At 49.1% G+C, this 21,245-nt stretch overlaps 6 protein-coding genes across 6 annotated transcripts; 5 read left to right on the top strand and 1 right to left on the bottom strand.

The window, feature by feature from the left end:
* Positions 1-3,335: 3,335 nt before the first annotated feature.
* On the top strand, positions 3,336-4,217 carry GIQ15_06248 (uncharacterized protein; the record flags this gene model as incomplete). The annotated part of the gene is made up of 1 exon (XM_033553665.1): positions 3,336-4,217. One exon carries the CDS (start codon positions 3,336-3,338, stop codon positions 4,215-4,217), a length of 882 nt encoding a protein of 293 aa, XP_033404809.1.
* Positions 4,218-7,852: 3,635 nt separating this feature from the next.
* GIQ15_06247 (threonyl/alanyl tRNA synthetase) lies at positions 7,853-8,671 on the top strand (the record flags this gene model as incomplete). The annotated part of the gene is made up of 1 exon (XM_033553664.1): positions 7,853-8,671. One exon carries the CDS (start codon positions 7,853-7,855, stop codon positions 8,669-8,671), a length of 819 nt encoding a protein of 272 aa, XP_033404808.1.
* A 4,647-nt stretch (positions 8,672-13,318) lies between these two features.
* GIQ15_06246 (uncharacterized protein) lies at positions 13,319-14,535 on the top strand (the record flags this gene model as incomplete). Its single annotated transcript, XM_033553663.1, has 3 exons — positions 13,319-13,574; positions 13,645-13,884; positions 13,961-14,535. 3 exons carry the CDS (start codon positions 13,319-13,321, stop codon positions 14,533-14,535), a joined length of 1,071 nt encoding a protein of 356 aa, XP_033404807.1.
* Positions 14,536-15,126: 591 nt separating this feature from the next.
* Positions 15,127-16,124, top strand: GIQ15_06245 (mediator of RNA polymerase II transcription subunit 8; the record flags this gene model as incomplete). Its single annotated transcript, XM_033553662.1, has 3 exons — positions 15,127-15,251; positions 15,329-15,934; positions 16,046-16,124. The coding sequence occupies 3 exons, from the start codon at positions 15,127-15,129 to the stop codon at positions 16,122-16,124; spliced, it is 810 nt and encodes a 269-aa protein (XP_033404806.1).
* Positions 16,125-16,287: 163 nt separating this feature from the next.
* GIQ15_06244 (mannose-P-dolichol utilization defect 1 protein) lies at positions 16,288-17,293 on the bottom strand (the record flags this gene model as incomplete). Its single annotated transcript, XM_033553661.1, has 2 exons — positions 16,288-16,566; positions 16,652-17,293. 2 exons carry the CDS (start codon positions 17,291-17,293, stop codon positions 16,288-16,290), a joined length of 921 nt encoding a protein of 306 aa, XP_033404805.1.
* A 319-nt stretch (positions 17,294-17,612) lies between these two features.
* On the top strand, positions 17,613-19,202 carry GIQ15_06243 (protoheme IX farnesyltransferase; the record flags this gene model as incomplete). Its single annotated transcript, XM_033553660.1, has 1 exon — positions 17,613-19,202. One exon carries the CDS (start codon positions 17,613-17,615, stop codon positions 19,200-19,202), a length of 1,590 nt encoding a protein of 529 aa, XP_033404804.1.
* Between the last annotated feature and the right edge of the window lie 2,043 nt (positions 19,203-21,245).

Raw genomic sequence — 21,245 nt, 5'->3', positions numbered from 1 at the left:
TTACCTGTCGCATCAATCCGGCACTATTATCTGCGACTGAAGTTTGCGCGCTGGTCCAATCGGTGTTGATACGGGTTTACCCTGTAATCCATCAACGGATGTTCTTCTCGAGCTAGAAAGCCGACTCGGTAGGCTTGGGGGCCTTCGTAAAACGTCCATACGAAATGTTTATATGTATATTGGAGGCTCTGTTTGCTGCAAATGAAACAATCGTGGGTGTCTGCTCCGTATACTCCGTATAGCAGGTCCATATCGACGGCATTGGAACGGACAGTTATTTAGGACATGTCTGTTTCCCACAATTATTCGGGAATGTCAGTACCACCGGATTCTCGCAGCACACTCATTAGCACATGGCCCTCAAAGGTCTCAGATTATCGCTGCATGCGACTAGTTGACGGCTTGTACCTATGCATACGCACGCTGTGGCAGTCTGCCGTTGAAGAGGGAAATGGGAGGACAGGGCTGCCAGTTTATCGGTACCACTTGACGCCAAAGGAGCAAGCTCTCAATGAAAAGTCCAAATATTCGACAGCCCGCATCAGTTGTGGGAAGTATACTTTCCAGAAGGCCTAACAGACCGCAATCAGCCTAGTGACGTTTCATCTCGAAAATGTTCTATTTAATTACTTTGATAATCGAGCCCAAAACAATGAGGATGGGCTTTCAATCTACATACAACCTACTCCGTACGGCGAGTGAAAACAACTACGCCAGCTACCACCAATAACTAACGAACAGGCAAGTAGAAAGAAGGTAAGAGGCAGCTGGGCGCAGAAATAGTGTTTGTTTCTTTTTCACTCACTTGATACTGCTTCGTCCACCTTGTGAGACAAAGAATGGAGGTAAGACGCCAACATCCCGGGGTCGAGTACAGCTGAATATGCAAACCTCTACTTTGTGCCTTTCTCGTGGGTACGTTTTTGCTCTGTACCCCCTCGGGTGCACTGCACCCTCTTCGGTAAACAGCAGACAGTCCACCTCGCCACAGAAAAGGGTTTCACTGCATACTGCATCTACTTACGGAGTACGGAGTGTGGAATGCAGTATCTTTGTAGGTTTCAGGGCCGGATCCCCAAAACCGCAACTGATGGGCATCCCGAATGCGGCTTCTGGGTGCAACCAAGCTCCTTGAGAACGCTAAGTCAAGCGGCATCTTGGAAAATCCAAGAACTCAACCTTATTGCCCTAAATCCCCGGCCAACAAAAGTATAGCTTCGCTACTCTATACTTAAGCCGGTGATCAATATTCAGTTAACCGAGACTCAAATCAAATGAAAACGAGTGTGTGGGGTAAATCTGGAGATTTATGAGTTCCTGTCGCTGGAGCCAAAGTCGCTCCGACGACGGCTACGAGACTACGGAGTACTAAGAAGGACAATGCCATGGGCTCGGCGGAAGCTTCGCTGGTCAATCCGGCTGTCGAGTATTGGCAGGGGTTATTAAGACTCGGTCCAATCATCGGGCTTTGATATATGTTGGACTCCATCACACGAGAGGTTTGCCTGGCCCTTCCCCGGGCTACCTCCATGGATACATATTGGTCCAAGATCCATCATCGCATGTGAAGCCTAGAAGCCATCGTCTCCGCACACCTCCCAACATCGACGATGGTTTACCCGCGAGGCTCAAGGCGCGGCGCGTTGAGGCTTGAGAGGGATTTGGTTATGTATGGCTAATATTCAAGGGACCAAGAATGGACGGTGGAAGGCAACGGGATAGAATACGGATCGCGCAAGAAGGTTACGACGCAGGGAGCGCTCCGTCTGGTGCTTCTTTCTTTTTCCCCTCTAGCGTCATCTCCTCAGACCGATCTGCATTTTGGGGGCCAGAGGAAATTAAAACAAAGTACCCGACAGAAGGGAAATGGCGAAAAGGCGAAGGGTGAAGGGAAAGGAACTCCTGGTGGTGATTGGCTTTGTTGCTTAGCCGCCATCAGGGCTCCACATTCTAAATACATCCCTTGGTTGATGCACGTCGTGCTACGAAGTCGCTCGCACACCGCACTTACATTGACCTCGAGTCTCCCTCTACCTGCCAACATGAGTGTATTATTGAGATTTGTTATTCTCTCGCTGGTTGAACCAGTACTGCTGCCTACGCAACCCAATCGCCTTAGAGCCTCCTTGGATGCCTTGTCGACGCAGCAAAAGGGGCTTGTCCGGGGCAGACTGTACTTCAGCCCCGTCCTTTTGCATGACGCCTCCCAAGCAGATCCTGGCCCCGAAACCAGCTGTGCATGATAACTATCATGGAGTATGAGTGCCCTAGCCTCATGCAGGCGAATGAGGTGTTCTGGGGTGAAATCTTGACTTTGCAGAAGTGTTTCCCTTCTCTTGGCTGTCCATACTCGGTACTCGACCATTTGCTTCGTTGATGCCAACACCAGTACTATCCCACACCCTCCAGGGTTATGAATGCAGGTGTACGGAGTACATAGTACTTGATGTACATCTGCGGAGAAAATTTTTGGACCCTGCCTCTCCCTGGCATCTTTGAAATCCTGCCCGTTTCCCTACCAAGCGCGAGGCCCGTAGAACAGCACACGGTATGACTAGGAAATAAAATGACGCGGGAAAGGGCGCACTATTCAAGGTGACATAGTTATCAAGGGCCCCGCACCTCAGAAGGAGCCGCGTCTATGATAGCGTCAGGGAGGCTTATTTTGTGTCCTCTATCTTTTATTTTTCTTCGTCTCTTTTTGTGCCTACAAGAGCAAATACCGTCATATGCCGTGAAACGTCTGCAGCTGGCTTCTAAGCAGAGGAACTACTTGCTTCCTTGGGCCTGCTGGATTTTATACTCTACCCTCCTTTGTTCTTCCTTGGTCCAATAGCTTTGGACCATATCTCTTTTTCTCCCCCTCTCCGTTGTGTAAATCACTAACGTGTTCGACTACCCTCTCTTCCACACCCGGTTTCGGCCAGTCATTTGCTTCGTTCGATCTACCCAACGCCTCGAGTGTTACCCGTGCACACAACTCTCATATTTAGGCCCCAGCCCCAGGTGGCTGCCGTCTGCGCCTTTTCCCGGCCCAGGTTGTTGGAGTTTGTTATAAGCTTTGTCGGCTGGTGGTAGCCTGGATATCATTTTCATTCCATCTACAACCTCTTCTCAACAGTCTACCTCTACTTCTGCCTTCCCCTTTGGAGCTAAATAACCGACGGTGGGCAACTTGAGACCTTTCTCCCTCTGCACGAAAACAATGTGATGCTCTGCTACTGCGTCCTGCTTTACTGTGGTCATAACGACGTTTTTTACACCTCAACTCTTGGCTTGAAGGACGGCCGTCATATACCATCATCATCAGGCGCGTTGAAACTATCAATAACATAATGTCGTGGGTTCGATGTTGCCTAGATCGGCCAATATTGAAGCGGCGAGCACAGAAAGCTAGTGGGCCTCTTGACGAACGGTTTGGAGACCTGTCGATTAGTGGGCCTATGGAAGGCGGATGGAACCAAGTATCACCATCACCCGAGAGCAAAGAGACTGGATTCCCATCGAGAAATATTCTCCCTGAGCAGCCAGCCGGAAAAAAGGGGGGTGACCTAGTACGGTCCCGTTCACGGCCATGGAGATACGCTCCACTAAGTTTCAAAGCACGAAAGAACAGTCTGCCATCAGACTCTGAGAAAGCGTTGAGCGAGATGGCAACCTCGCCCTCTGCAACAAAGGATAAAGCAGACTTCGTCTACAAACCAGCCAGCGGAGAGTTCCTGAAGACTATGGCCGACCTTGGGAAGCCTAAGAATGGGCGTCCATCCACCGAAATCACCCGTTCTGTTGTGAATAACCGCCACACATCGTTGCAGAGTAACAGTTCCCTTGAGCCCACATTACCTGGAGAGATGCCTCGACATCCGTTTCACCAGGACTTCTCTACCCGCAGCCATTCTCCTGCCCATCGCACCTACTCTAATAAATCCACAAGTCCAACGGAACACAACTTCGACCCGCGAACGCCAGCTACCAACTACAGTACATCAGCACGAAACTCATCTACTAGAGATGAAGAGTCTAGCAGTTATACCACGGCGATGGATATAGAAAAATCTCCTCGATCGATTATATCCGATACCGCTCCCATACCCACATCCGGATACCTGCCATCCAACCCTTACCCGTCTGAACACAGCCGAAAGAAGCGAAAGGCCAAACCCAAGCGAGTGGTGACTTCTGAAATGGTACCATCGACAAATGATCTTTTCGGTTGACGAATCAGCCCTGTATGGAACAACGGCTATCTGCCGGAAATACATCAATCATTTCATGGCCAGCCATGACACTCGACATACTCTTTTTCTTTTGGAGATAAATAATCACCCTCTCAGCTGTTTTTTTTATGTTTTACTTTCACTCCAACGGTGATAAAACCGATGCAATATGATATCCTCTTTTGGTTAACCTTCTCCTTATATCAGGACTGTGTTTATTCTCTTCCGTTGCCATAACCCTCTTCATTTTCTTCCCTTTGTTATATATGTATTTTTTGGGTAGTACACGGGTTATTGACGGCCAGGTGCTCTAGGAAGGTCTTTGGGGAACACACTGTATTTTCAATACTTACGAATATTCTATCAAATATACCAAGATATACATATCCAGCTTCTGACCTTGAATACACGCATATCTCCCTCCCACTCAGATCAACATAACTTAATCTCATCGATCTGACTCTGCCATGAAACCTTAACAGATGGGACGTGAGAAAGCTTTAGCTCAAGCTAAAATAAGGAGCAACGGAGCTCTCCCGCACCTCTCAACCGCTCAAGCTCTACATGCTGAGCATGGGGGGTAGATAGGTACTCTGTATCACAGAATACCACCGTGACTCCAATCAGGTTGTGCAAGACATGCATTCTGGAGATGGGACAACGATACCCTCGGTTGGGAATGCGAGCTACATGTGCCATTACCCCTGCCCATGGTAAGAACGAGTCGCCTACAGCATGCGGACAACATCATGTAATGCAGACACGGAGTCGCATGATATCGGGCGTTTAAGGGGTCAGACATCGTTCATTGGGTTGGCGATCACCTGACAGAGCAGAACAGGCCCGTTTGAAATCTCCCCTTCAATTGCCGGATTGCCTGAGCTCGCAGCAAATCACACCTTTTGCCTATACGAATTTTAACAAGATGACTCCGTTCAATGAACCATGCATGTACATAATCTACGGTAAGCTGCAGGCGTCTGATTGGCCGAGTCGGTGACAGGGCGAATATTCCTTCACGGGCATGTACATAATTCTCCATGGTATAGCCTCAACGAAGCAGGGGAGGACAACTTTGCATGGGTTGATAGCGAGGAAAACTTACGTATATCGTATGTATGCACCAATTTCGGCTATCCGTCGACAAAGAGGGGGGGAGGAAAGCTATGTAACGCGAATAAAGTAGTTAGTATCTTGAACCAGACATGGGTTATAAAATATACTCCGTACCTAGTCACTCCAGGCTTCTCACCTGGACAAAGCCGGAGGTACCAATAATACTTTCTGAGACACCGGGCTAACCATGACACACGCACACACAGACGGACACAACACAAAGAGGACCGGGGGGCCACACTGCCTCCCATGACCTCCTTCGGAGAGGCGGGCGAAAATATAATGATCGCTGCAGTAAATGAGGGGGTTTGACAGGGATAAAGGGGCGAACCAAACTGTCGGGAGCATCATGATCATTTCTTTGGGTGACCACCCTGTTAGGGTCTTCTAATTGCTTTTTAGGTATACAATTAAAAGCAACGTTGAGCAGGGCAGGGTTGGTTGATCAGGAAACGCACGGAGTAACCGACGCAGTATTTCATTCCTGACTGTGGCTGGGAGATAAACAATAGCTTTATGATAGCCGTCAGCTAGAAGGTAGGACTTCCCTTGTACCGCAGTTAATGATGCAACATACACAAATGCTGCCCTAACACGGGAGAAAGATGATCAGAGAATCATGATCCCCACGAGGACGGCGGGGGTAAATCATGGGTATGCAGGGTCAGCTCCACAGGCCATCCCTACCCGCGATCCCGCGCTCACAAGCCCGTTCTTCCATTTATCCAACGGGTGATGTTTATCTTGGAACGAATAACGAGGAGCAAGGGGTTTGCTGATGACGTGCAACTTTACGTTGGAAATCCCGCTTGCCAACTTGGCTGCAGTAGTATGGGTCCAGCCTATATATTCAGGAAGGAGGGGGCGATCGTGTTTTGGTTGGATATAGTGAAATTCCGGTGAAGTGGTCGAGTTTTCGCCCTTTGAAGGCTAATTACTGCGCCTTGTTAATCAAAATGCAAGTGCTATCCAATCGATGGGAGCTAACGGTTGTGAATGGACCACCGAATTTACCGACATCAGCAGCCCATGACTCAACTACCTGGAGTTCATTGCTTCCGCCAATAGGGAATCGAAAATCATCCCGCTTGTGCGAATATTGTTGTTAGAGGTCAGGTTTTTGCTAGAGACCCAACTCCGTGGGTGAGTGTATGATTCGCAAGTCGGTGAAGTGTGTCCTTGAATAGATAGGCCTTTACTCCAACACGGGTCGGTAGCTGCAGGTCGGTTCTCCTATCCTTTCCCACTTCCCGCGTCTGCCCACGGCAGGTTTCCAAGCTTGAAATCATGAGTTTAGATCGCCAGACTCGCCGCCTGGGCAAGCGGTACATTTAAAAGAAGGTGGAGTGAAACCCTGTTTTTTCCAGTCTGGTCGAAAGCTGGCCAGTGTGTTAACTGTTGCAGCCATCTAGACAGTTGACGGATTGCCACAACACCTAGGCCAACATCTACCCCCCCTCCCAGAGGAGCACCAGCGAGGTGGCCATATCCTGGAGAGTAGAAATGTCAAGTGTTGTCCGAGGCCACCCACAGTGCTATAGATAGGGATGGCTCAGCTTTTTCCAGTGGGTCTTCATTCAAGTTTGCCTGCGGAGGCCATTCCTCGTATGAGAACAAGCCCCTTGGACGAAAAGAGCTGCGGAGCGGACATGATCCGCTGAGCCATGGATAGTATAGGTGAACCAGCGTGGCTCAATGACATAGTCACCTAGTCTATCTTAGATGCTTTCATTATTTTAAATGTGGAAGTAAACGCTCCAATCTTCGCTTAACTTGTAAGAAATGCGGCGGTTATATCACCTCTACGGCCTGGTCGTAGAGGTGTCAGTCGTCCACGATATTAAAATTATACGTGGCATATGACGGATAAAACATATGAACTCGATACCATGGACGTGACAATATTTGCGAAGAATAAAAATAAATCACTTGCAAGCACTCTAGCAAGTTGGTTGAAGTCTCAAGTTGCAAAACGTCATATAAAAAAGGGCTAGCTTAGTAAGCCATAGCTTAGGTGACCTGGAATTTCCAACCTCCTTTTTTTTATCAAGATCAGGTCTCTCGCTCTCTTGCGAGGAAACCGACAAAAGAAATTCACGTTGGCGGTATCTTGAAGAAGTACGGAGTATTCAACTCGCCGAAAGTGTTAGGTCGCTGATTGCATGGTGGCTGTCGGTTGTTAGATATTACTCGGATTTTCAGCCTCCAGGGCGAAACATGAGTCAAGGCTCATAATACGGATGACGGGTATACGATTGATATTCTTGACTATCTAACGTTTGTTGCATACAAACCAATGATAACCATGAGCTAGCGTCTCATAAGGGCGCAGATAACTAACCAACCTTAGCCCCGCAATGCTATTTTGAAAAGTCAAGTTGAAAGCCGAATATCCACCGACCTTTTCTCGCCCGGATATCCAAATCCATTGTCAACCATCTACCCATCTCTCTCTCGCTTCTATTGTCCACCCTCTCAGGCCACACGCTTGTTGTGTACGGAGTAGCTTGATAATAATAATGGCCACCGCGTCCCGGACGTTTCTCGCATTCCAACACAACGCGAAACTCCACACCTTGCAAACGGTCGTTACAGCCGTACGCCAGTTCACCGCGCTCGAAGAATCCAACCGCCAGCTCTTCAAGCAAGGTAGTGACCAAGATCATGTCGTGGTCACCGAACAAACGATTTTCCATCCGCAAGGCGGTGGCCAGCCTTCTGACGTAGGCGTCATCACTGCTCCATCGGGCACCTCCTTCACCGTAGCTGCTGTCCGCATGGATACCGTCCAAGACGGACAAGTGCTACACCTAGGCCGGTTCAGCACAGCATCGTCAACAGACAATTTCACTCCAGGAGAGATCGTGCAGCAAGCCATTGATGTGGACAAGCGCGAGCTGTACTCACGGCTGCACACTGCAGGCCACGTCCTCGGTTCTGCCGTTAGACATCTGCTTGAGAAGGAAATTGACGGGTTTGATGAGTTGAAGGCATCACATTTCCCTGACTCGGCGGCCTGTGAGTTTAAGGGCCTTATTGAGGGTAAGTGGAAGGCGCCGATCCAGAAGAAACTGGATGAGTTTTTGGCGGCCGGAATGCCGGTGGAGGTGGAGTGGTGGGACGAAGATGATTTCCGAACCCGGGGCCTAGAGAAGTTGATACCGGACCGTAGTCTGGTGCCACCGGGCGAAAAGTTTCGGGTGGTCAACATCGTAGGGGCAGAGGTATACCCATGTGGAGGCACACATGTTGATACAACGGACCTGTGTGGGCCTACGACAGTAAAGAAGATTTCGAGGAGCAAAGGCACGTCGAGGGTCAGTTATACAGTGGATTAAAGTACATGACCCCGAATTAGAAACTTGGCGGGATCTTATCATGTCATTCAATGCCGTCACACTCGAAGCTGGTAACGTTTCTATTTCAATGCCACTTGGCTTATTCGGAGTCATGAAATCGACGGCGTTCGTTTCTAGACATGGTACGAGATGGAATTTATATCCTACATTTTAGAGAATATTGAACGTGCCCCTTTTTGGGTTAATACATCTATTGCTGAGACGGCCAAAGCCAGTTCCTAAATCTCCAGACAACCTATAGCCAGTACCATCAACTCATAGACGATATCAATGAATGACGGTATATGTTCTGTCGATCGTGCAAGATGATACCAGTAGTCTCGAGATATCGATGTAGCAACCCTTGCAAACCTTCGTGTCCGCTGTTGTTGGTATTGTTGATATTGATATTGATATTTGAGATATCTTGATGTCACGTGGAGGCGCGACATATCCCGATCCAACTTTCAATCCTTCGTCTGCTTCATCTTCTTCCATCCACAGCCACAGCCTTGCTTTCTCTTTGACTTTGCTGCGCCGTGAGTATGCTCAAGGGGCTACTAACCTCAACTGTTAGATTTACCCAAAGTTTTCGAGTTTTCCATCGCTTCGGTATTTGGGTAGGGGCTGGGAGCCACAAAAGCAAAAACGGGCAAGTCAAGGGCTGATGAATCCGTTTCCCCTCATGCAACGCCCAATAACAACTGCATGGTCGGGCCATTCCATTCAAGTAGATTGGGAACTAAGAGAAAATCTCTAATGATGCATATCAACAGCAACGGAGCCTGCACGTTGGTTGCAGTGCTGGGGGTTGCACGGAATGCACCCAAGGGCCTCTTAGTTAGGCCCGTTTGCTAGGCCCGTTTGTCCTCGAAGGGGGCCAATCTGGTCATTTATTATGTTGGCTATTCGCCGGACTGTCGGGAATCGTTGGCTCTACCTATGAATGTGTCCCGTCGGCGCTGTCCCACATTAGGCAATCTTCTAGAAGCCCGATCATCCTTGAATGACTGGCTCCGACGCCGCCCGGAGCGGCTTGCACCGTCTGACAAACGATTCCTTTGCTGGTCTGACAAAGGCCACAAGTTTGGCGATATACATGACGCCTGCCTTAGTGGTGTCCGTGGATGCGTACTCAGTACGGAGTACAGATTTGGCAGATGTTCGCCCCTTATTCACTCTTACTCGGGGCGCATCAGGCAAGTTTTGAGGTTCTAGAAACCTTCGATCACCCTAATTTATTCCAGCATGCATACGTATATCAGCATCCTTTTCTTTTTCATTGTGTTGGTTGGGGCTATCGATGGCCACCACGAGTCGGGATACGATTGGAGAGTATCACCATATCGCCCCCAAACTGCAAGACAGGCTAAGTGTGCATTCGTGGATTGACAACAATATTATCGGGCCTTCCACAACCTCGTACTAGTCATAGGGTGCTTTTTCTAACTCCAAGTCTCGTTTCTCCTCTTTCTATCGGGATATAAGATGACATTATACCCACATCTACAAGATCCTTTTCTCCAGCTCCATATATTCGGACCTCGAATCCCCAAGAAAATGGTTATGTACACTACAGCTGAACTCCCCCCTCACGCATTTACATATATATAATGCTACGAGACCTGGTTCCCCTTCAGTCAGCCGTCATATTCATCATTGTCCATCTCCAAGCCGTCTTCGCCATACCGATAGGCCCTGATATCGGAACCGGGTTTAGCTTCTCACATACCTCCCATAAACGAGACAGTCAACCGGATACGGAGAGTGAGAATATCGACCTACAAAGAAAATTGAAACTCCTCACTGGCCTTTGCGCGGGACTTGGTGGCCTTTTGTGTATGTCTTTGTTGCAAGATTCCCCTATTTGAAAAGCACTTGGGCTCACACACACACATCGTGTAACAGTGCTATCTGCTGTATTGTACCTTATCAGCAGCAAGAAAATGTGGTACCGAAAATTACTCTCGCGCGACAAGGCCAATCGGCAAGCCCAGGACGGTGGTATTTCGGGATCGCCGCACCACGATTTCCCTTGCCATCCTCTGTACCGGGAAGGAATTCGAGCAGCGAGTACCCAAACTAGCCCCAAAATTCCCGACGCGCAGACTCCCTCTGGGACCAGCCCGTTCACTTATCATCCTTATAATCCCAAACCGCCAAATTCCTATTACCAACCCGTCGAGGTATATCGGGCGCTTATGGGACCCAACGAAATAGCAGGCACACCAGCCGAGTCACCTATTTCTTCCGAGCCTAATTTACCGAACGGAGTAGGCTCCCATAGGCAGCCGTCTCAAGTGCCACAGGGTCGCAGAAATGCAGTGGACATGACAGCGAATCCTGTTCCAATAACGCATCCAGCTCAACTGCCGATTTATAGCCCACAGCCCCGCCGTGTCGGTTTGCCCGTGAGCCCTAAACTCCAGTGACCAACCAACTTGGTCCCGGTACTGTCATCCATATGATTTTCATCGGTTCTTCGTTCTACGTTTTCTCCTTTGGTCACCTATGACCTATTTGTGTTGATGTTGTCGCCGCCTCATACATAGCCCCCCTGGAGACTTTCCTTGTACAAAGGACCCCATTCCCATTTCTAATATCTATTTCTTTTTTCTTTTTTATACCCTCACGTTATTACGCTTGGTCAACGGGATATATGGCAGGATAGAATACAAGCGCCTATGGGGGTTGGCCCATGAATGACGTTTTAATGCAGGATATATACCAACGAGGCGTTCTTGGGCGTTAATTTTCATATACATACAATGCGAGTCTCTGTTTCTAGCTCTACGTTTAATTCCTTAGCTCTATAGAAACCCCGACAGAGTTCACATCTTACAAAGCGAGTCTCTTTTTGTACACTCAATTCCTTAGCTCTATAGAACGCCGACAGAGTTCACATCTTACAAACCGCTTATTGATGATATGTGTCATTTGGGGTATTCTCGCATGTCTGGCCTGTGTATCGGCTTGTACTTTGCAGGAAAAGGAGCAAAACTAGGATGAACTGCATCTACGCGCCGGGCTACTTAGTATGAAGTATAAATTGTAGGGCTCGATCTCGGCCACGCAGGGTTCGAGGAGGAAGATAGACAGCCCGAGGAGATGGCTCCCAATCGAGATGCGAGCTCGTTGTGGCGTGTGATATATTCTATGTGCTTTGTACGGGACGAGGAAGCCGTCTGTCGAAGGCTGATATCAGGATGTAAAAGATGCAAGGGGCCATGGCCTTACATAATCCAGGGTGCCGCCCTTTTCTACAACCTCCCTGGACGTTCTCTTCTCCCCAGACAACATGGAACGAAGGACGATGATGAGAATCCAATTCAACACTCGTGGCTATAGATCGACTAGCTAGCTAGGCCAACTGCTGCACACTGCCGATGTTGCAAGAACTGTTCAACATCGCGACGAATTGGATGGCGCAGGGAAAGCCCCGTCCGAAGAAGCGCAGAAGTTAGCGCCCAAGAGAAAGCCAATCACCGCCTGACCAGGGCTCGTTCTCTTCTTCCCTGTCGCTTGACGAGGATTCGGCCGGGACCGTCTGGAAGGGATGGTCGAAGGTCGTTTGTTGGCCACCCGTGGTGAACTGGTACGCCGCCGACCTTTTCTCCGCAGGCACAATCAAAACCCCGTTTGTTTTTATACACGGGTATACGGAGTACGGCGTGCGAACTACGGACTGAGACACTCGCAACACAGCATAGCCGGGGAAGACAGCGCGGAAGAAGAAGATCACGGTGGAGAGAGCAGGGACCGGCCTCCCGTCGATGGCTGATGGACATGGCGGATTTGGTGGATCCCGCTTCATGCACTGCATCTCGAGCTCCGCCCAATGGCGCTCGACTGACCGGGATATATCACATCAATCACACTTTGTATCACGGCCTAAGGACGGCCGGCCATCGTGCGAGCTGGCGGATTGGCCAGCATCGATCAGTGTCAGCGAGAGATGCCCTGCGACCGCCCATGTTGGCTGGGGGTGACGGCCTCATCTGCAAGGGATCAAGCTGCTTTTCCCTGCAGATACACTCCCCATATGCTGACTACTAGTTGGACCCTTTCTTTGACCTGCTTCATGCATGCTCTTGCGGAATCCATACTCAGCCAACATATACTTTAGGGCATGGTTTCTTTTTTTAACTGGCCTTCCCCTTCATCAACCGCAGACTGGTTCATAAACTGGGCCTTTTAACGCTTCGTTGGACTTCTCTCGTTTTTGACGATTCCTGCCTTCCAAAGCAAGCCCGTCAGGCGTTGTTGACCTCTCTCCGGCTTTGGGATTCACCGTGAGGGTGTTACCATCAGAAGCAATACTCGGATCGTGGTTTGTGCTTCCCCGCCATACGACATATCCGGTAGCCTCGTGCTGATACGACTTGGTTTTAGAGCTGATAGCCGCCCCGAGATAAGTCCATTCCTACATAGTAGGAACTGTGGAAGGAATATCGGGCGCGCATTCGATCGGTTTATAGAGGCATGCACGTTGTCACTTAATCAAATTGGGCGGTAGCATCTTGGATCGATTAAATAGAGATACCAATCGTGCGCAAGTCGCTTGGTGTCCACGAGGCCTGTGATTAATAAAAAAGTGCCTGCCAACTATTTTCAAATCCAGAGCAGCTCACGCCACTATCCTTCACCATGTTATTCTCCATATTCGCTCTCACCCCGCTTCTATTGCAAGTCGTCTCGGGTCTACGAGTCACCCCGCGGTCGCCCTGTTCCAGTGTCTGCGGCGCAAATCTGACGGAAACTACGGGAGATGACATTGTATGCCACGATCCCGAATTCAACACAACTGCTGTCGGCCGTCGCTTCCGAGACTGCGTATCATGTGAATTGCAGAGTACATTTTACGATACCGCTCTTGACGAGACTGACGTTAAATGGGGTTTATGTACGGATGTCCCTATGGATTACAAGGAGAATAAACCAAGTTTCAATGACTGACCTGTGTTGATTCTTAGATAACCTGCGCTTTGCCTTCTCTACTTGCATCTACGGTTTCCCTGTCGTAAAGCAGTCGCTGTCTACTCCATGCCAGGTCACATGCCAAGGTCTATCGGAATCAATTCAATTCAAACAGTTGCGGCCACAGGGGAAGAACCTGTATGACTTCTGTGGGATTTCGACATTTTCCGATAAGGATATTACCGACTGCACCATCTGCTATTCTCTAACTGAAAATGAGAAGTTCCTTGCAAACTGTAAGTTTTCATTACACATAACGAATCCATCTAGCGTCTTTTCTATCTTTGCTGACGGATATTAATTGTTTTTAAGTCCTTGAATCCTTCCGTGAAGGATGCCGTGGCAAAGTTCCTAAAGGGGACAAGTTCTATATTGAGCCCAATAGAATCTTCAATCCGCTACAGCTGCCCTCCAACGAGAACCCGGTAGTCCCAGGCCTGGCAAAGGGCCATCCAAGAAAGAACCTGGTCCTCATAATCGTCCTCCCTATCGTTGGATTCTTATTACTATCTGCAGTTACGTGTGTGGGCTGCTTCTTCTATATCCGCAACCGTCGCCGAAGAGCCAAGCGACAAAGCCAATCGAGCAGTCTGCACGAGAGATGGAATGATACCACTATCATGACCCCATCGCATAATGGTTTGCATAGGTACTGGGGCGGCGAACCAACCCCTCAAGCGCAACAGTTTTATGACCCCAGCATGACACACGACCAGTATGGCTCATACTATTCCCCTGATCAACAAGACGTCAAGTATCCCTCTGAAGCACACATGATGACGACGTTTACTCCGCAGACGGCGCAACATGCCAGTGAGGGTGACCGAAAGGTTCCAATCCTCTCTGCGGCACCACCTCCACGAAAGTCTCTATCAAACAATAGATAAGGAAGTGTATAAAGCTGGATGATGTTGCTTGAATCAAGAGCTTCATCGCCCTCGTTCGTCAATGTTTGGACGGACTATGTATTTTGTTTTATGATAATGCTGCCATAATTCCTCCCTATACCCATTACATACTCCTACCTCTTTACCATCTCCTATTCTTGTTGGGTTGACATACCCCGTACACTAGCTACCTCCTTATTAACTACTCATGTCCTCGCCTTTTTGATACCCTTTTATTCTTACCCTCTTGTTGTGGCGGGTTTCATAAGGTCCAGCACTTTTGGGATCTCTTACTTACATTTTTATTTTGCTATAGTTATTTGGAAAATAGCATTAACTATCCTTTTTGGACACGGTAGTGTGGAGTAGGCATAATGGAAATCAAATTTAAATAATTGTATCCTTTATTGTTCAAGTCCAGCATATAGGAATCAATGGTAATTCATGGTGTAAATGGCAAGCTTTAGCCAGTTAACTGGTTAAATAAGTTGGTTATCGATAACAAAACACTCAAACAAACCATCGCTCCGTCACTCAAACAACTCCTCTCATTTTACCAAACAGCCTATTTCGCATATAGAAGACATCACAATGGCATCTTTAAGTCAAGAACAGCTGAAGGTTATCGAACAAACTCGCCAACGACTCGTCAACCTGACGCAATCGCTCGGTTCACTTGTCAACAACATCACCCAGAGCCAACCACTCCCAGCTTGGTGAGCAAGCTAGATTCCCCCATGTAGGTTTTGAATTGAATAAAAAGGACGGGAGGCTGATTTACAAACTGTACCAGGTCATCGCTCCAGTCCCAAGCTACGATAATATCGAATAACCTTCTCACGATCTCCCAGCTGCTTCACGAGCACCGTGACCTTCTAGCCTCTCTGGTCGTGTATCCTACACCTGCGTTCCCTGGCAGGACTGATTCTGCAATATTAAACCAGCTCATGCGAACAAAACTCGAGCCTCGCGTTGAATATTGGCTAGCATACGGTCGAACGGTGGGGAGAGAAGCCTTTGAACAATCATATGGCGACAGCCAGACATCTACAGTGGCGGGGAACGCTTCTACTTCTATAATAGAGGATAATGCACATCGGTTATCAGGAGAGGACCTACAAGCTCTATGGGAATGGGCGCCAATTGAAGCCAACATGGAAGCTAGAAGGAGGAATTGGGGCGGTGATTATACAATAGAAGAAAAAGAAGGAGGGATAAGCAATGTGGTCACTGGGTTAACAAGGAAACTGAATGAGAACGTTGAAGGCCAGGCGGGTCGGGATTCTGAAGATGAGGAGGATGAGGACGAGGTGATGGACGGCGTCGGCGAGGGGACGAAGCCTGGCGCTACCCTCTCGCACAAGGACGAGCATACCTTACCACTTGATGATTTTTTCAGGTATATGATGACTGGCGCAGAGCCACGACCACGATGAGATATAGTAGATCTGAGACAGGGCATGTAGCGTTATAAAACCAATTGCTCTTGAACATAATTAATAAGGGGTAGCATGAGCGCTGCGGTTAAACACTCGTGCGATGTTTTCAAGCGGATGAAAACCGCGAGTGAAAACATCGCCCTATTTTGAGATGATTAAAATTACAACATTATACTCTTCTTTGTCTTAACGTCCATCACAAACCCAGTACCCAAAAAAATACAAAATTAAATGGAGTATAGCTACCACCTTCGTAAACAAAGCAATTGAAGGGGGAGCAGGAGTAAAATAGATAGCCACTGGCACGAATGGTTTATCCCCGTCGTCTTGTTGATGGGCCTTTGACTGATGGGCTCTGGGAGACACCACTCGAGACTGCTGCGGGGATTTGTACTCCGGACGTGGCCTGCTTGCGGCTCGAAGGCTTTTTGGAAGCAGTGCTGGATGGGGTGTTCCAGTAGTAAATGACCTGAGCAGCCAGTATCACGTTAAGGCTGAACCCGGCCACAAAGCCGTATAGGATGAGTTTATCATCGACCTCCTGGAGGGTGGTGAAGATGCGGGAAAGGGAGCCAAAGAGGTAGTTGAAGACCTAAACAATGCCTTGTCAGTGATCATGGTCTAATATCAACGTTTAAAGAGCCGAACTTGGAGATAGGAGCGGGGTTGCGCCATACTGCGAAAGCACTAAGCTGTCCAATGCCTCCTTGGCTCCAGATCGTCCAGATCTGGGGCAACTTGCTGGCGATACCCAGAAGACCAGCTCCGGCTTGGAGATATCCCATGGTAGCGTTGTCCACAATTGACTCGCCGCTGAACAACAGCGCATAACCGATGCCAATAACAGCAGCCAAGAATGCGCCTGCGGTGGCAGTTTGGCCAGAAAACACCAGCACAAGGACGCTGACCACGATATCCTGTACAGCAATCAAGGCAACCTCGCCATAAGTACTAAACGGAAATCCCTGGCGCGCATTATAAGCGAGAGTAATAAGAAAACTAGCCGTCTCAAGCGCATACGATGTAAACGAGACTCCGGCTGCTGATCGCGACGAGATAAGCTTGAGAATCTGCGGGACCTTGACGATGGCGCTAAACACAACGATGGCAATTCCGAGGATCTTGGAAATCGCGAGTGGGAAACATTCCGGGTCTTTTGTTATGTCCAAACCGAGGACTAGGGATGTGTAGCAGTTGGCACCAAGGAGGGAGATGAGCGCGTCGTTGATGGGAGTAGGTAGCGAGGTGGTGATCGGTCGGAGTAGAGGCTGTAGAGGAGTTATGATGTTCGACTGGAGGAACTGGGGAAGGGCTTCCATCTTTGCTGGCTTCGTTTCTTGCTCAGTGTTGGAGATGAAAAGTCGTTGTTTGTCCAAGATCTTTTTCTAGATGATGACAACATTACCTAAAGCGGGAACAAAAAACGGGCAGAAACAGAGCTTGATTACATAAAGGCGGTAAGTAGTATATATGCCAAGAACATAATCATGTGACTAGAGCTTAGTCATGATCATACTTTTCCCGATTGGGACTTGGCCTTGGAACTGCGAATTATCAGCATCGAAAGCCGGAGATATATCGAACAATGGGCTGAGTGATGCCGGGCTGACCATCTGTTGAACTATCTCCAGCCTGGTGATGAGCCTGTGGGCATTTCCCCTCCGGCCGTGGGCCACATTGGAGCCGGCAGGGCGCTGTGTGGGATGCATCTCGAGGATTGGCCCTCTGCGGCAGCAAATTCAACAGCGGACATCTACAGCTACCGTTAGGAACTTGCACAGCGAACCTCCGCATACACGCTTACGACCACGGTTTCTGAGAAAGTCGTACTTCTCAGCTCATGATTTTTCGGCGTCTGGCGAGCTTGGGAAGCAAAACTACCTGCCGTGGTCGCGAACGGTATCCTCCTCGCGAAATACGGCAGCTCTCTTCGATTCCGGAGCACCAACAACAAACACATCTTCATCCACCAAGGCACAGACGGAGACTCGGAATGCCTCAGAGACGTCTCCAGAGACGGTCGAGGAGCTTCCACACCGACGGAGGCAGCGGCTAAAGGCCCAGAGCGAAGCCAATGCCTCGGAGCAGGAATTACGTCCTGACGCATCTGCACAGCTCTCTACTATCTCTTCATCATTACCCAAGTCATCTTTGAAAGGCAAACTGCTTGCTTTCCTTGCCCTTACAAAGCCACGGCTCTCTTTTCTAATCGTCCTCACCGCCACTACGGCATACGGTCTTTACCCAGTTCCTTCGATATTGGACCTTGATCCGTCAGTCACCCCACTCCCGACCCTATCTACTTCGACTTTGACATTCTGCTACCTTACTGTCGGGACATTTCTATCATGCGCGAGCGCAAACACCATAAACATGCTCTTCGAGCCTAAATACGATGCCCTCATGACTCGAACTCGGAATCGGCCGTTGGTGCGAAAGCTCATGACCACCCGTGCCGCCATTCTTTTTGCAGTCGGAACTGCGACTGTTGGTCTCAGTGCGCTATACTTTGGCACAAATCCTACCGTAGCGGGACTTTCAGCGGCTAATATTATCCTCTATGGCTTTATATATACGCCACTCAAACGAATCTCCGTTATCAACACATGGGTTGGCGCGGTGGTTGGCGGAATCCCTCCTCTAATGGGCTGGGCCGCGGCTGCTGGTCAAACAGCCATCACTGGCCACGACACATGGAAGGACCTGCTATTCGGGCCTGATAGCGCTGGTGGCTGGCTGCTTGCGGGCCTTCTCTTCGCGTGGCAATTCCCCCATTTTAACGCCCTGTCTCATCTGATTCGTGATGAGTATAAGAACGCTGGCTATAAAATGCTTGCATGGACCAACCCAGCACGGAACGGCCGCGTAGCGCTGCGCTACTCTATCCTCATGTTCCCTCTATGTGCTGGCCTGTGGTGGGCCGGAGTAGTCGATAAGGGGTTCTTGGTTGGCGGCACGCTGATCAACTTATGGCTCACCAAGGAGGCTTATCGATTCTGGAAGCTTGAAGGTGCCAAGGGGACTGCGCGCGGTCTGTTCTGGGCGAGTGTGTGGCATCTACCACTGTTGATGGTCGGCACTCTGGCTGCTAAGAAGGGGATCTGGGACGGGATCTGGAGCCGAGCCATGGGGTATCCAGAGGATGACGAAGATCTAGACGACGAAGATCTCGATGAGCAAGTTGCTGTGCTCCCACCACTACCGACGTCAACAATACGAACGTCCTAAGCCACCTTTATCTTCCAAGGGTATGCTGTGTATCACCATCATGTTCCCATTATATGCTTCGCCTTTTGTATAGTACGATTCTAGAAATGACATGTACCTTTCTCACGGGGCCACGCTCTTCCAGGCTGCAACATTCCCCCCATCCATCATCGTCTTCGGGGCACAAACACGCAATCAGCGCCCCATCCGCTCTTCAGCCTGTCCTGTTTCTTATATAAAAACTGTCCAACCAACCTTTTTATGCCTGGCTGAGCCTCAGCTTATGTCATCAACTACAGCCAAAAAAAAAAAAAAACACGAAGAATTGCCTGGTTGGGCTTAGCGCTGACCCCGTATTCTTCTGGTCGTTCAATTCTTCGACATCAAAAGGCGCATGAAACACTGCCTCGCTGCCGGGGCGCATGCCGGGAACGATGAGCCTAGCGGTCGTTCAGTGTGTCGGGATAAGAAACGGTGGACTCTATATATTCGACGCTGTCTGGGACTACCGACCAGATCTTCTCGCATAGACTGCATCCTGACGATTCCTAATCGGGAGTTTGGTCGTATAGTTCGTCTTCTCTTCAAAAGACTCTCCCCCCTGAAAACGCAATGCTACGTAACGATATGCGGCATTCATCGTCTTCACCTGAATTCTGTAATACCCATCATAATAACGAGAGCAAGCAGAATGGGGTTCTGGTGACACGATCTCGAAAAATCGGCAACCAGGTGGTTTTTCGCATAAAAAACTGTACAGCTCCAAAGCGCGCTCAACGGCGTCCGGCAGCTTCATCTGGCAGTGACCAATCAACCGGGCAGCCCTACAATTCTCGAAAGTCGCATCGGAAGTCTAGAGCCGGGTGTGGCAACTGCAAGAAGCGCAGGGTCAAGGTAAATCGCCTTTAAGCCGCCATGCACATGCACATCGAACAACTTTGGGGCGGGTGCAGGGTTTGAGTCCAGGGATTGCTAACCGCCAGGGCCTATCTAGTGCGATGAAACGAAGCCACATTGCCAGAGATGCGAGGCCTATGGCATCACTTGCGATTATTTGGACCATCAAGCCCTAGTACCTGCCAAGGCAGCATCATGTAGTCCAATATACGACACCGAAGTCCAGGATAATGTCATAGATTCTGTCCTCCATTCCATGTCAAGGGCAGATCTTGCCGCTCGACTCACCTATTCCCTCCAGCTAGGCTCTAAGACTAAGATCCAACCACTAAGTGCTGATTCAAAATCAGTAATTGCTTTTCACCAATTCCTCAATATAAACTCTGACGTGGCCCCATTCTCCGAAGACGGGCTTGCAGTTGTGGCAACGAAGATGGTACCGTTAGCTTTCAAGGTTAGTTCTCTCACCCATCGTCTGTAGTTAGGTGGAACCGGCTCGCTAACGTTGTGGTATAAGACGCCGTATCTTATGCATGCCATCCTTGGGATTGGGGCCACCGCTGTATCTGACAAGACCCCGGGCGACTACTCCTACAAGGTTCTGCACGCATACCATTGGCAACAAACCATTAGGCTGTACCAAAAGGAGATCCAAACAAGCATTGGTATCCATAACATGGATGGCTTAATGTCTACCTGCATGTTTATGGGCAGTATCACGTTTCTAGGGGCTGATCCCGATTATACGAAATCCTGGGTATTCTCGAACAATCCTGCAGATCTCAACTGGCTTTTGATCCAAGGTGGACTACGCTTCCTTCTCATGCATGTTGGCCGCTACCTTGAACATAGCATCTGGTACAAGGTCTTTATGGAATCCTCTGACGAGGAAATATTTGGCGATCAGAGGCCAGGCAACGAAGGTTTACATCCAAAACTCGCTGAAATCTGCGGGATTACCGAAACAACCACCGAGGATGATAATCCCTGCCACTGGCCACTGAGAATGCTCACTCCAATCCTCAAACTTGAACCCAATCGCCAAAATTTTACCAAGATCCTGGGTTTTATGGGAAGACTCTTGCCAGATTATACAAACATATTACTTGCAAAAGACCCCAGAGCCTTGATTGTACTTGCCTACTGGCTGGGAAAGTTGTGTGAACA

Source organism: Arthroderma uncinatum (genome assembly GCF_011692745.1).
Source record: "Arthroderma uncinatum strain CBS 119779 chromosome Unknown scaffold4, whole genome shotgun sequence".
NCBI lineage: Eukaryota > Fungi > Ascomycota > Eurotiomycetes > Onygenales > Arthrodermataceae > Arthroderma > Arthroderma uncinatum.
This window is presented reverse-complemented; position numbering and strand designations above follow the sequence as displayed.